This window comes from Lissotriton vulgaris, chromosome 2_1 (genome assembly GCF_964263255.1).
Source record: "Lissotriton vulgaris chromosome 2_1, aLisVul1.2, whole genome shotgun sequence".
Classification (NCBI taxonomy): Eukaryota; Metazoa; Chordata; class Amphibia; order Caudata; family Salamandridae; genus Lissotriton; species Lissotriton vulgaris.
Genome location: NC_141687.1, coordinates 1,834,081,183 through 1,834,095,350, shown reverse-complemented (window position 1 = coordinate 1,834,095,350; position 14,168 = coordinate 1,834,081,183). Strand labels below are relative to the sequence as shown.

General features: G+C 44.4%; 1 protein-coding gene across 2 annotated transcripts in view; it reads right to left on the bottom strand.

Moving 5' to 3' along the window:
• SLC24A1 (solute carrier family 24 member 1) overlaps positions 1 to 14,168 on the bottom strand; it is a 121,478-nt gene that overhangs the window by 63,102 nt on the left and 44,208 nt on the right. For both annotated transcript variants that reach the window (XM_086958957.1, XM_086958958.1), the window contains exon 4: positions 11,070 to 11,156. In XM_086958957.1, coding sequence (XP_086815083.1) covers positions 11,070 to 11,156 — 87 coding nt within the window. The remainder of the gene's footprint in view (positions 1 to 11,069; positions 11,157 to 14,168) is intronic.

Below are 14,168 nucleotides of genomic sequence, written 5' to 3'. Positions count from 1 at the left end.
ACGGTTGAATGCAATATATTTTATTGCCTTTTGGATGCCTCCAACATCCCTGAACATTATAGCATGCCTTGTATTCACTTTCTCTAAATAATGTTTTTCAATCAGAGTCTCTGTTATGAGGTTCCAACCAAGGTTGATGTTTCTTCACTTAACTCTAATATTTCATAAGGGTTAAGTGGTATGCGGCTGAGCATACCACCCACTCTGTAGAGAAAGATAAGGAGACATCTATGAAGATTATTCCCGTCTACTTGCAGCACACTACTCCAGCCGACTCGAGTCTGTAGCCTTCTTTCCAGCACCACTCACCCCTGTGGTCTCAGTTGCCTGCTTCCCTCAGAATATTGGACAGGACTGTTTATAGAGCTGGGACAGACATAACCCTGCCCTTTACCCTGACTGGTCAAATACCTGAGTGGGTGGATCTTGACTGAGGATATGCTACTGGTGAGGGACTAGTTTAGACAGTAGCAGCTCCTCCCCATGTACTCTACCATTCTCTTCCAGGGACTCAGCAGACATTATGGTGTAAAGAATAATCCAGATGGATGGCACACGTTACTTTGCTGTGATTCTTGCTGTAGCCCCAGGCTGAAAGCTGACTCCTTCTCCCCCTATTGACACAACTGTTCCTGGCCTATGAGTCAGCAATGTTGAACGGTTCAAGCTAGAGACAATCAGATTGTGCTCCTGTGTTTTCCTTGGTGGCTTTTGTTTGGTAGTTAGTTACTCCATGTTTGTGTGAGAACCTCGTATCAGACCAGGACGGGTAACTTGAGCTCACTCTCTCAATGTCACCCCAATAGAATCCTGCAGTTGCAGCCTAACATTTGGCCTTCCTGGATAAGAAGATGGTGGACCAGGCTTCAGGTGTCAATCTGCATGACAAAACTTCTCCTGAGCAGCTCGCAGAGATTATGTCATCTCTCCAAAGCAGTCTCCATCTATCAGGTAACTTCAGGCTGACTGTTGTCACGGGGGGGGGAGGGGGATGTCACATTACAGGCTCCTCGCAGGTGCAGTTCAAGTTCATCACATCTTGCAGGTAAATAAAACAGTTTTTCTTCCCAAGCTCCAACAGTAAGGCATCTCCCCAGATTTCTCAGACCTAGACGTGGTCAGAGTTTCTCCACTCTTGGTTCTTCATCTGAATATGGTTGTACATGACTTTTTGTGATCAGCCAGTGTTGAACAAAGTAAGGTGAGGTGAACTTTGGGGGAAATCAAGCCTGGCCATTCACATAATCTTTGGGCTCCTTTAGTCTCCAGAAGGGCAACTTCTATGTAAGGAGAAATGTGGCTATAAGACTATATTGACTTTCTCTGGATCTTATTTGCCCCTGAAGATATTGTCCACAGATTACTAAGGCGATAATTTAGATGTGATCTTACGCTTTAAGGTCAGTCATTTAAAGCAGTAGTGAATCCTCTGTTACAAATGGTCAGACATGTCTCCAGTGAGGATGATAAGTGATTTAACAGGCATTTGAGGATAAAGAAGATGATTGTCCACAACCAAGTTGAGATGGAAATTCAGTGGAATCCATGATATACTGATCAGTGAAGTGATAGTCACAGAACCATTCCACACTATAAGCAACACCGTAAGGCTAAATTGAGGGGACAGATACACAACAGACCTTTTTGGATCATGGGAAGGGATGCAGGATATGATTGTCTGTTGTGTATTCTTATTGTACCCAATCATGGTAATATCCTCAGCTTCAGGGATTATGAAAGAGTCCTACAGTCTCTCTCTAGTTTCAGACAGGTGCTACAATCAATAGCACGTGTGAGAAGTTAGCCCGGTATATGCTGTCCACCATTTAAAGTGGGCACCTTGCACCAGTCCAAATAACCCTTATGGTGATTTAAGAGGTCAAAGATAAAATTAGAAAGCTATCCAAGTGGTAGCTGTGGAGAGTAGCCTTCAGGCTTAGTCTTGAAAGAATGTTAAGCAGCTTATTTTACCATAATGCAACCTTATAGTATTGGTTCAATGAAAGGATAACCTCACAGTAGTTAGAAAAAATAGGAATTTATTAATATAACACTATCTAGTACGACACATTATCCCCTACACGGAGATAATCACAAAGCACAAAATACTTTAGCACAGATATGGAAGTAAACAGTACCAATACACAGTGCGCCCCAGTGGGGACCAAACCATATACTAAAATAGTGGTATAAGAACCACAACTCGAGTCAAGACAGTGTCCAGATGCCATAGAATATAGGTGAGTAAGTAGGGACCCCACGGAGGATGGGTGCAGTGTGGGAACACAACCGTGTGCTCCATACAATTCTATGGGAAAGTTGCAGTTAAAGTTTTAGACCCTTCCCAGTGTACTTCCAAGAAACCCAGTGGAACACAGAAGGTTGGAGAGCCAACCACCTGTGGTTACTGAAGTACCCGAATTACCTTTCCCAGGGAAGCCAGGTGTATAGATCTGCAGTGACGTCAGAAACTGCCGTCAAACTCAATGTGGAACTTCGAAGAAGAGCCGCTGCTGGAAGGAAGAAAAGTGTTTGTTAGAATCCAAATAGGGGTTCTTGTCAAAGAGTACCTGAAGCAGAGTGGACAGAGTCTGGGTCACTCAGAAGTGACCAGGGGCTCGGCAGACGAATGCCCACCGTTGTCGGGTGCTTCTGGTGCATTGATGGAGGTCTTGACTCTGCAGCTACGGGAACCAGGAGACATCAATAACAACCAGGAGACGGATACCAGTTGTCCCACGAAGGATGTCGAGTGCCGAGGGGTCGGTGTCCGGCAGGATCACCAACAAGCCTTGGCAATGGCAACCCACACAGAACATCACGGATTGGTACGGTTCGGACCGGCAAGGTCCAGGAGACTCACCAATGCTAGGAAAGTCAGGGCAGGCCTAGAGCAACCAGTAAAGCAAAGTTGACACTCAGGTGGACTCACAGGCAGGAGGCACAGGAGTCGCAAGAGGATCTCAAGCGATTTCACCAAACAACATCCCACAGACCACTCGGTGCAAGGAGGCTGGAGTTCTTGGTAGAAAATTGTGTCAGAGGTTGGGGCTACTCGTAGCCCAATGCACTTGTTTCGGGAAACGCCAACAAGCATATGCACTTGCAAATGTATGTGGTGCACAGGGGTTTAGGTATTGCAGCCCCCACGGAGGGATTCTGACCTCAAACTTGGTAATATTGTAGCTTGGACCTTGAGGGACATAGAAACCCACCTCCTGTGTTGCTAAAGCCTTCAAAAATCCATAGGAGCTCAGGGTCAGCAAACCGGACAGCAGTCTTTCTGTGCCTGCGAATGCAGGGGAGTGACTCCTTCACTCCAAGGGAGATATCATTGGTTGTCCTTGATGCTCCACAGGTCCTGCCTGGAGCTCTGGGTAGACTGTTCCCATGAGGCAAGGGGGTCAAGACTGATTTGCATATAGCTGTATCTGAACTGAGGTGGCGAAGTGAGCTAAAGAATGATGATGGATTTAACCTAGATCTGTGACTGGGGGTTAGTGTCTGCAATGTTTTATCGCTGCGTCCATCATCTCCATGTGTTTGCTTTGTTCGCCCAAAGTTAGCAAAGTATGCCCAGACTTGGGTCCCTTGCTCTTTTTGCCACTGGATTCAAGCTAGCCTGGCTGATGAGGGCTGTTAGCCCGTAACTGGTCCCAGGATGCTTGTTTCCGGTCCTGGGAATGCATGGCTTGGCATTTCAGGCTGGACTGTTCCCATGAGGCCCAGGCTCAAGACTGATTTGCATATAGCTGTGTCTGAACTGGGGTGTCGAAGTCAGCTAAAGCACGATGATGGATTCAACCCAGATCTGTGACTGGGGGTGAGAGTCTGTAAAGTTTTAGCGCTCCGTCCATCATCTCCTTGTGTTTGCTTTGTTTGACCTAAGTTGGCAGGGTATGCCCAGAAGTGGGTCCCTTGCTCTTTTTGGCTCTGGATTCAAGCTAGCCTGGCTGATGAGGCTTGTTAGCTCGAAACCGGTCCCAGGATGCTTGCTTCAGGTCCTGGGAAGACATGGCTTGGCAATTCGGGCTTGACTGTTCCCATGAGGTACGGGGTCAATACTGATTTTCATATAGCTGTATCTGAACTGGGGTGGCGAAGTGAGCTAAAGAACGATAATGGATTCAACCCAGATCTGTGACTGGTGGTTAGTGTCTGCAATGTTTTAGCGCTCTGTCCATTATCTCCTTGTGCTTGCTTTGTTCGCCCTAAGTTGGCAGGGTATGCCCAGAAGTGGGTACCTTGCTCTTTTTGCCACTGGATTCGAGCTAGCCTGGCTGATGAGGGCTGTTAGCCCGAACCTGGTCCAAGGATACTTGCTTCAGGTCCTGGGAAGACATGGCTCGGCAGTTCGGGCTGGGCTGTTCCCATGAGGCACAGGGTCAAGACTGATTTGCATATACCTGTTTCTGAAATGGGGTGGCGAAGTGAGCTAAAGAATAATGATGGATTCAACCCAGATCTGTGACTGGGGGTGAGTGTCTGCACAGTTTCAGTGCTCTGTACATCATCTCTTGGTGTTTGCTTTGTTCGCCCTAAGTTGGCAAGGTATGCCCAGACATGGGTCCCTTGTTCTTTTTGCCACTGGATTCAAGCTAACCTGGCTGATGAGGGCTGTTTGCCCAAAACCGGTCCCAGGATGCTTTTCTCAGTTCTAGGGAAGACATGGCTTGGCAGTCCGGGCTGGACTGTTCCAATGAGGTACAGGGTCAAGACTGATTTGCATATACCTGTGTCTGTACTGGGGTGAGAAGTAAGCTAAAGAATGATGATGGATTTAACCCAGATCGCTGAGTGTCTGCAAAGTTTCAGCGCTGCGCCCATCATCTCCTTGTGTTTGCTTTGTTTGCCCTAAATTGGCAGGGAATGCCCAGACGTGGGTCCCTTGCTCACTTTGCCACTTGATTAAAGCTAGCCTGGCTGATGAGGGCGCTTAGCCATGAACATGTCCCAGGATGCTTGTTTCTGGTCCAAGGAAGGCATGGCTTGGCAGTTTGGGCTGGATTGTTCCCAAGAGGCACAGGGTCAAGACTAATTTGCATCTTGCTATGTCTGAACTGGGGTGGTGAAGTCAGCTATAGAACAATGATGGCTTCAACCCAGATCTGCAACTGGGGGTGAGAGTCTGCAAAGTTTCAGCGCTCTGTCCATCATCTCCTTGTGTTTGCCTTGTTTGCCCTAAGTTGGCAGGGTATGCCCAGACGTGGGTCCCTTGCTCACTTTGCCACTGGGTTCAAGCTAGCCTGGCTGATGAGGGCTGTTATCCCGGAACTGGTCCCAGGATGCTTGTTTCCGGTCCAGGGAAGATATGGCTTGGCAGTTCGGACTGGACTGTTCCAATGAGGCACATGGTCAAGACTGATTTGCATATAGCTGTGTCTGAACTGGGGTGACGAAGTGAGCTAAAGAACGATGATGGATTCAACCCATATCTGTGACTGGGGGTGAGTGTAAAGTTTCAGCACTCCGTCCATCATCTCCTTGTGTTTGCTTTGGAGTCCGTAAGAGCTCAGGGTCAGCAGACAGCAGTGTTGCGGTGCCTGCGAATGCAGGGGAGTGACTCCTTCACTCCAAGGGAGATATCGTCAGTTGTCCTTGATGCTTCACAGGTCCTGCATGGAGCCTGTATGGTGCACGGGCACAGACAATGCGTCAGACTGAGAGGGTGACGAAGTCTGGCCTATTCGAAGTCCAGCAAAGTCCAGAATGTCTAGACGGTCGAAGGTCAGTGGTTTCTGGTTCAGAATCTTGTCCATGTTGAATCTAGGGACCTACAACCAGGTAAGCCCTTAAGTACCCATGAAAGAGGGTTGGACAGATTCAGGGGACCCTCCCAGGGGAGGGTCTGACAATGGGAGGATATTTCCGTGTCCTTTGTCCAGTTTTGCGCCAAAGCTGGAGCGAACGGTTCCCAGGACTGGTTTGAACTGGAGTATGCACAGGGACACCAAATGTGACCATCATACAGACTTTCAGTCGTTTGTAAGCGCACCCACCCAGCCCTAATACACAAAATCCTGTTTGGGAGGTGGTCACACCGCTCTGTGACATGATGCCTTTTGTTCTGCCTTTCCCTGCTTGTGATTGGTTCAGCAGCAGGAGGGCAGAAATGTATCTCTGGTCAGCAGCAACCATTTTGTGCTGTCCGGGGCTGGAAGGCTGGTACCGGGAACACCAGGGACCCAACAAAGCTCGCTTCTGAGGGGTGGAATCATACCACACAATAGGCTTTGTTCCAGCCGTTTTAGAGTTGGTCATCACGCGGTCTCATAATGCCACTCTATGTGTCGGAAATGGCTGCTTCACTAAAAACCTGGGAGAATGGACTCCCTAGGCTGTTGGGGTGTCCTGGTCATGCAGTGGCACCCTCTCACTTAGAACCAAGCACCCTGCCATCAGGATTGGTAAGGCCTCCTATAGGGGTTACTTATAGTTTTTAAGTGTAGTGACCCTTAGATCGAGAAAACCTATATCTCAAGAAAATGGTGCATGCACCAACTTACACAGCTGCAATGGCAGACCTGTAGTTCCATTTTGCATGGCCTCTCATGGGTGGCATAATACATGCTTCTGCCCATGGGAGGCCTCTGCAGTACCTATGCCCTGGGTATATAGGTACCATATAGTAGGGACTGACAAGGGTACCCCAGTATACAACCTAGAGTGTACTTAAGTACATAATATAACAGTTTAGGGAGAAAACAGATAGACTGGGTTCCTGATTAGAAGGACCCCAGTCAGACTAGTCAAAAGCAGTATTATATTTTGCAATATCTATCACAGGAGGAGCCGTTCTTCATATTAATAAATAAGATTTGCATTCACGAACGTTTATTATTAAAGAAGCAGATAAAAAATACTGTCATACCAAAATCAAGATTGCTGCATGTTCAGAGGCAATGCAATGCAATTGTTAAAATATATATCTAGGGTAAATGTACATATGCAATTTATAGTATTTCATCACAATATACTGTTTATAATGATCTGTTTCTGTGTCTCCTCTCAAACTAATATTTTCCTGTCACTAAATCAGTTTGCGTGCATTCAGATCAAAGCTTTCTCCATTCCCTCATACCCTCAGTTGACAGTCTGCCTACTTCTCAATAAACAAAAGCAGCCACCATGCTATAGCACCACTTGCAGTAGCTACATTCTGCTCTGTCTTCAAGCGCTTCCTCCATGTTCTCTTCTCTTTCTCTATGGTGAGTGAAACAGGAAAGCACTATAATAATAATAATACATTTTATTTGATTTGAAGAACTAATCATAAAAGCATATAACTAACAAGTAATTCATAAAATTTCTAGCAAGGGTTCATTTCACTAAAACAGGCTGTGAAAATGTTACCACATACATGAATCAGCCACTTAGCCTAGTTATTGCGGGGGTGTAACAAAAATACCTCAAAACTTCAATCCCCCCTTGTGATTCTTAGCTTTAGGGCAGCTCTTAAAAAGTTGACCACACAAAAAAAGAGTAAAAACATCAGATGACAATTTTAAAAACAGCAAAGCTATGTGTGCCTGCCTACATCTAGCTTTTCTTAATAGGCCCTTCAAAAATATTTTTCTAGGGTAGGCGTAATACAGGCAGAGAAGGACTAAGTGAAGGGTATCCTATGGAGACCTATTGTCGCAGCCACAGGGCCCTCTCTCTTCTGAGTTTATAATAAAACCTGCTGGTACCGCCAATACGTGATGAATAAAATGTAATCTAAAACAAGTAATTAAAAATCTATCACGTGCCCTTATCATTAATGCTAAATATGGTTCTATACCCTGAGTTGTTTTAACTAGAATATAATCTTCCACTGTGTGTTTAACAAGTTCAGCGGCTTCACATTGCGCCATGGCAAACTTTGAATGCAGAACTTTGGTATCACCCTTGTCCTTAGGTCATATTGTTTCCGGTGTGGTAAAGAGATCTGCACGCCCTAGCTTGGCAAAAGAATCCTAAACGTATTTTATCCAGGAGATTTTCATTGCGTGGTCTAGGGAGAGACAGTCCCACCTCTACGTTTGTCCAAATCTTCAGCCAACATAGTAGTGGCTTAACTGTCACCAGGTCTGAGATATATTTGACCCCCAGTTCTTCATGGGCCTAAATGCCGGGGTACTATGAGGGAACTTTAGTAGATGCCTCAAGTATTTGTTCTCTTCCATTTGCAAATTAGTAGTCTTGAGAAATCCCTACACCTCACTGCCATATAGAAACTTTGCGCAACAGTAAAGCACTAAAGAGATGAACAGATCAGCGAAGAGCAGGTTCCAGACAAATGATGTCTCTATTGGGCCCTAAATGAGTAAGTGGTACATATTCAGAGTATTTTACAAGAAGGAAGTGCATATGTCAACTTTAATGGCTCTACTATTCATCTTTATAGTCACAGTTCATTTTTTTGTTGTAAACAAAAAATGTATTTCTTATTTTACATATCATAATACATGATCTAATGATAAAAAATATTTGCAAACTATTCTTGGAACAGAATACGACTTTTAAACTTCAAATGAATGAAATAGAAAATAATATACACGAAGGATAAATAAAACTGCTTCCTAGTCCATTTCCTTACAGTAATAATCCACAAACCTGTCTGAGGCATAATACAATGAGGAATAACCATGAAGAGAGATTCTACAAAGATAGGAGTGACTCTATCGACATTAGAATTGTGTGTTGTGTATTGGCTTTGTAAGAATCAGGTCTGCTCTGTGCTATTCAGGCAAAATCTAGAGTAGAGTTCATCAAATCTGAACGAGACTTCCAGGTTCAATTTTAGGATGTTGTACATGATTATGTATTAGGAAGTCAAGGGGAAATTTCTCTGGACAAGCACACTGCGGTTTAACCTACAAGCTACATATAGGGTTCCCAATGATGACCATCTTTAGCACTTCCAGGTCATGTTCCTGCTGTCAAACCTGCAGGCCCAGCCTAAAGCTATGTATGTGTATCTATTATTTCCAGGTCCGATCATACAACATGTATGTATGCCTGATACTGCACCTCCAAGTCATTCAATAGGGTTTTCATGCAGGTCTAATCCAGTACCCAAGGGGCGTATTTTACACAGTGAGTGTGTGTGTCTGTGCGTACATGTGTGTATATTTGTATCCATAGCCCTTGCACGTCAAATCAATGTATGGGTTAACCATAAGTACTTTATAAGTACTCCTATGATAGAGCTTTGGCTGTTGTCTCCTGTAACATTGATATGCCTGTTGTGTGTGTTTGTCTGTTCCATGATCACTCACCATGACCCATGTTTTGTGTAGTAAACAACACATATTTCTATAATGCAAACAACAAGAGACATGTTCTTAAAATGCTTACCAGGAAGCATGCCTTGCTAACTGAAAGGGAGAATAAGGTTTTGATCAACGTTTTGAGGGGAGCACTTTATATGACTTGAAACAAAGACCAGATAACAGAGGCCTATCTCTGAGGCAAAGATAAAAAATCAAAGTATTGATAAAGTCGTGCTTTTTTCAAATGTTTGTGGAAGGTCCTTTCAGGATCTGCACAAGGAATCTGATATCTCCCCCATTAGAAAAAGACCACGACTCATCTGGCCTCTGAGAGCTAATACAGAACCAAAGACCTAAGAGGGCACCACATCTGTTTTATGAATTCTATTCCAGATCTCAGAATATTTAACCAATCAGCTTTTGCACGCTTTGGTCGAGTTAGGTTCCATCAGATTAGGCTATATGTGCATATGCCACATATGCAATTGCTCTATAACACCCAGATAGCTTCCTGGTATGTGTGACCTGCAACTCCAGGTCAGTTCTCGGCTGTGCCAGTACCTACTCTTGCACATCGAGGTCAGATAGATTTGGATGTATCAGCGTGTCCTCTTGCACTTCAAGGTCATACCAGACTCTGTATGTATCTAATCAACCTTTCTAGCTGAGATAATTCTGTGTTATTCTTTTTTTTGTGAGCCTATAAGACTTTGTCTGATTATTTAAAACCATTACAATTTAAAAACACTTTCAATGTATTCGTATATATAAATATTATTATTTGCTTTAGAATTTCCAGGTTAGTCACTTAGCTGTTTCTTGGCTGTGTATGTATTTGATCTGATACTCCCAGGTTAGTCCCTAGGTCTGTCAGTAGTAGCTCTTTTACATCCACATTAGATCAAGCTATGTCTGTATGTATATCCCCTCACAATTCCAGGTCATCTTTGTCCTGTGTAATTATCTGCTCTAGCACTCACAGGCCCATTCTTGGGCCCTGTCAGTATCTCCCGTAGAATTTTCATGTGAAATGAGGCAGAGTATTTGCCCTTATCCTCCTTGATCCTATTAAGATTGTATGTATATACTTTTGCATTTCCAAGTTAAACCCAGCTGTGCAAGTTTTAACTTTGTCTTTTGTGCGTTAGGTTTTCAACTATGTCATAGGGTGGTGACCTCTTTTATTTTTTAAATTACATTTAACTTGAACAGGTGGCTGTGAGGTGGAAGATTGTATTAACTTTTAAGTCACTCAGACATCCATTAAAAGTTCACATGACTGACAAACTAAGCATGCCTGGTGTTTAGATCTTAGAGCAGACCAATGACAGTGGAATGTGAACTCTTCTGTTGGGAAGTTTACTTCACCTAACCCATGAAAACTAAACCCATAGAAGAGTGTGGGAAATCCCAGAACTGCATTTTCAAATGCTCCTTTATATAAGCATCATCACAAATATAAACAGTGATGTTTTGCTGTTTTATAGTGTTTATGTTACACTGTGTACATGCCCCTTAGAGTAGGGATAAGAGCAGCCTTCAGATAAGGTGATGATGTAGGTGAAGTTACAATGGCCATTAAGATCAGTACATTAAATTACTATAATCCACATGTGCACTATACGTGATTACTGTCTTGTGAAGTGGTGCTTATGTGTTAGTTGCGATTCATGCAGTACTCACAAAGTGTTGGGTTTGTTCATATAACTTTCCTTTGGTGACTTGAAATATATTCTTGGGATGGATTCAGAAGGTTTGGTATATGATATGGAAGGATTATGGACAAAATGGGGCGCGTTTCCTTTAGCTCACCTTTGGCTTTCAATGCTTTTCTGCCCTCTGATTCTACTGTGGATTTGGCCAGGCTGTTCATGGTTTCAGCTTTGTCCTTAAACTTCACTGCAAACAAGAAAAGGAACCTTATATACCAACCTTTCATCAAAAGAATGTAATTTCAGAGATGGCAGCCATATGGAAATATCATCTCCATGTGCCCTTAGGACTTCTTGTCCTCAACTGTCAGACGCCCATGGTGTTGTAGGGGTGCTAAGCATTAACACCATTTGAGGATCTTACCAATCAAGTTAATGTTAAAAACATTTATTCTGCAAACTGGCATAGAAGGGAGAAGGTAGGGTTAGTATAGGTTTGTGACTGGGGTAGGTAAAAGCACTCTTTGCAAGGTTCCCTACAGATCAAGGAACTAGAACATAGCCAGAATGTGGGTAAAGGCTGCAGGAGAAAGGTGACACAGACACACAGACATGGCTGATTATCACACGCACGTAAGCAACTCCCTGATGATCACATCCTAGTTTATTACCGCCCCCTAATATTTAATAGGACACCTCCTCATTTGTCCTAAAACTACAATTTTGGCAAAGAATATTTCAGTGAATTTGGTTTGTCTTTTCACAACCTTACCTTTTTCAAATCACAACATACATTGAACAATGCTTTAATTCTATTGTAATTATTTCAACAATGAATTATTAGGGTACTCAACTCAAATGTAATTTACTTTGCCAATGCTCTGTTCCATTCCACAATGCTTACATTCTGAAACGACCTTTAGTCTTTTGTCTGTACTTTACAATAAAGCAACTACAGTCAGCTAACTACAAATCCCCCCCTACATAACAATGTGCAGTTTTAGAGTTTCTACACAATTTACTTTGCAGATATATCAAGTTAAAAATACTCAGGATCAATCAATCATAGTTGAGTAATTCCTTTCTACTTCCCAATGCATCATGTATATTACTTTAGGCTAGAGCTTCCCATTGCCTGTCTTATCACTGCAATTGTGTCCTATGGAATGCAGATGACCGGAGGCAGTTTGCACAAATAAACAGCCTCATGATGGGGAGTGTAATAAACTGACACCCATGGCAGACGCCAAGAAAATGCAACCTATTTTAAAATACCACATTTTGAGAGGCATTTTACATGCAATATCATGTTGTGAACCTAATGCAGCCAAATTCTCTATAAAATGTTTTCCTTTTTTGAAAAAATATAAAGTTTCTGTGATTCAAAATGGATTAGGATGTACTTCTTATTCTGCCTTACTAAAATAAAGTTTGTAGTGTGTTTAACAAAAGAAAGTTAGTATCATACTGCTTAACTGATACAATACCTGCAGTCGCTACACTAGATTACCACTGTGCAGTCACCACACAAAACTGACTTGGTCTTCCACTTCGGTTTTAGAGAAAATATGCTGCAATACCACTGAGTTTACAGCTACTCTGGAATCATTTGGACAGCACAAATAGATTTCCACTTGAATCACTCTAAATCCCCACTATTCACAATTTGGATATACTGGACTTCATCTACAGATGAGCTGCAGAATACTTTATCATAATGGCATGTCACTGCAGTTTCATAGTCCAATAATGAACTAAACTGGAATTGCTCTGCAGAGTCAACTGCACAAACCCAAAACTAGGTAACATTTCACTTTAATTTGTCTAAATGCCTGCAGCGTTACAAGGACAAGTCTGGCTGCGGCGTTCTGGGTGGTCTGGAGTCTATGTAGTAGAGTTCTGTTGATTCCAGCGTACAGGGCATTGCCGTAGTCCAGTCTGCTGGTTAAGAGTGCGTGGGTGACTGTCTTTCTGCAGTCGGGGGGGATCCACTTGAAAGTTTTGCGGAGGATGTGCAGGCAGTTGAAGCTGGTGGAGGCGACGGCGTTGATCTGGCGGTTCATGGCGAGGGAAGAGTCGAGTATGATGCCAAGGATGTGTGCATAGTCAGTTGGAGTGGGTGGGTTCCCTAGGGCGGAGGGCCACCGGGTGTGGTCCCAGGCAGAGTTGCAGGGTCCGAGGATGAGGACCCCGGTCTTCTCGGAGTTGAGCTTCAAGCAGCTATCTTTCCTTCAGGCTGCCACGTTCTTCATTGCTTCCTGGAAGCAGAGTCTGGTGTCTACGGGATTCTTTGTGAGTGAGAGGATGAATTGGGTGTCATCGGCATAGGATACAATGCTGGGCCCATTTTGTCTGACGATGGCGGCGAGGGGGGCCATGTAGATGTTGAAGAGCGTGGGGCTAAGAGATGAGTCTTGGGGTACTCCGCAGTTGATGACGGTGAGTTCGGAGAGGAATGGAGGGATTCTGATCCTCTGGGTTCTGCCGGAGAGAAAGGATTGTATCCAGTCGAGGGCGGTTTCCTGCGTCGCAGAGTCTGGCTACAAGGGTGCGATGAGAAACAGTGTTGAAGGCTGCGGAGAGGTGTAGAAGGATGAGGGATGCGGTGTGTCTCTTGTTGAGTAGCAAGCGGATGTCATCAGTGGCGGCGAGGAGAGCGGCCTCGGTGCTGTCGTTGCTGCGGAATCTAGACTGGGAGGCATCTAGGATGGAGTTTTCTTCGATGAAGGTGGTCAGCTGGGCGTTCACGAGTTTCTCTATGACTTTGGCTGTGAAAGGGAGGAAAGATTTCAGGTCAGTTGGGTTGGCCGTGGGTTTCTTGAGGAGGGGTTTGACCTTCACGAGGTTTCCAGTCATCTGGGAAGATGCCAGACATGAAGGAGGCGTTGATAGTCCATCCCAGTTCGGGTGCGATGGCGGCCCTGTGGAATATGTGCTGCGGGCAGGGGTCCATAGGGACTCCTGAGTGGGTTTTCTGCATGGTGGTGGTGATGTGTTTGACGGTAGCGGGATGTCAGGTCATGATGGTTGGCTGGTCAGCAGCATTGGGGGGAGGTGTTGTCTGGCATCGGTTCGCTGAAGTCGTCGTAGAGGGCCTTGGTCTTCAGGTGGAAATATGAGCTGAGCTTGTCGCAGAGTTGCTGGGAAGGTGTGACGTCCCTAGCTTCGCTGGGGGGTTTGGTGAGCTGCTGTATGATGTTGAACAGTTCCTTGGTGTTGGTCACGTTGGTCTGGACTTTTTCTCTTATGAAGGTCAGTT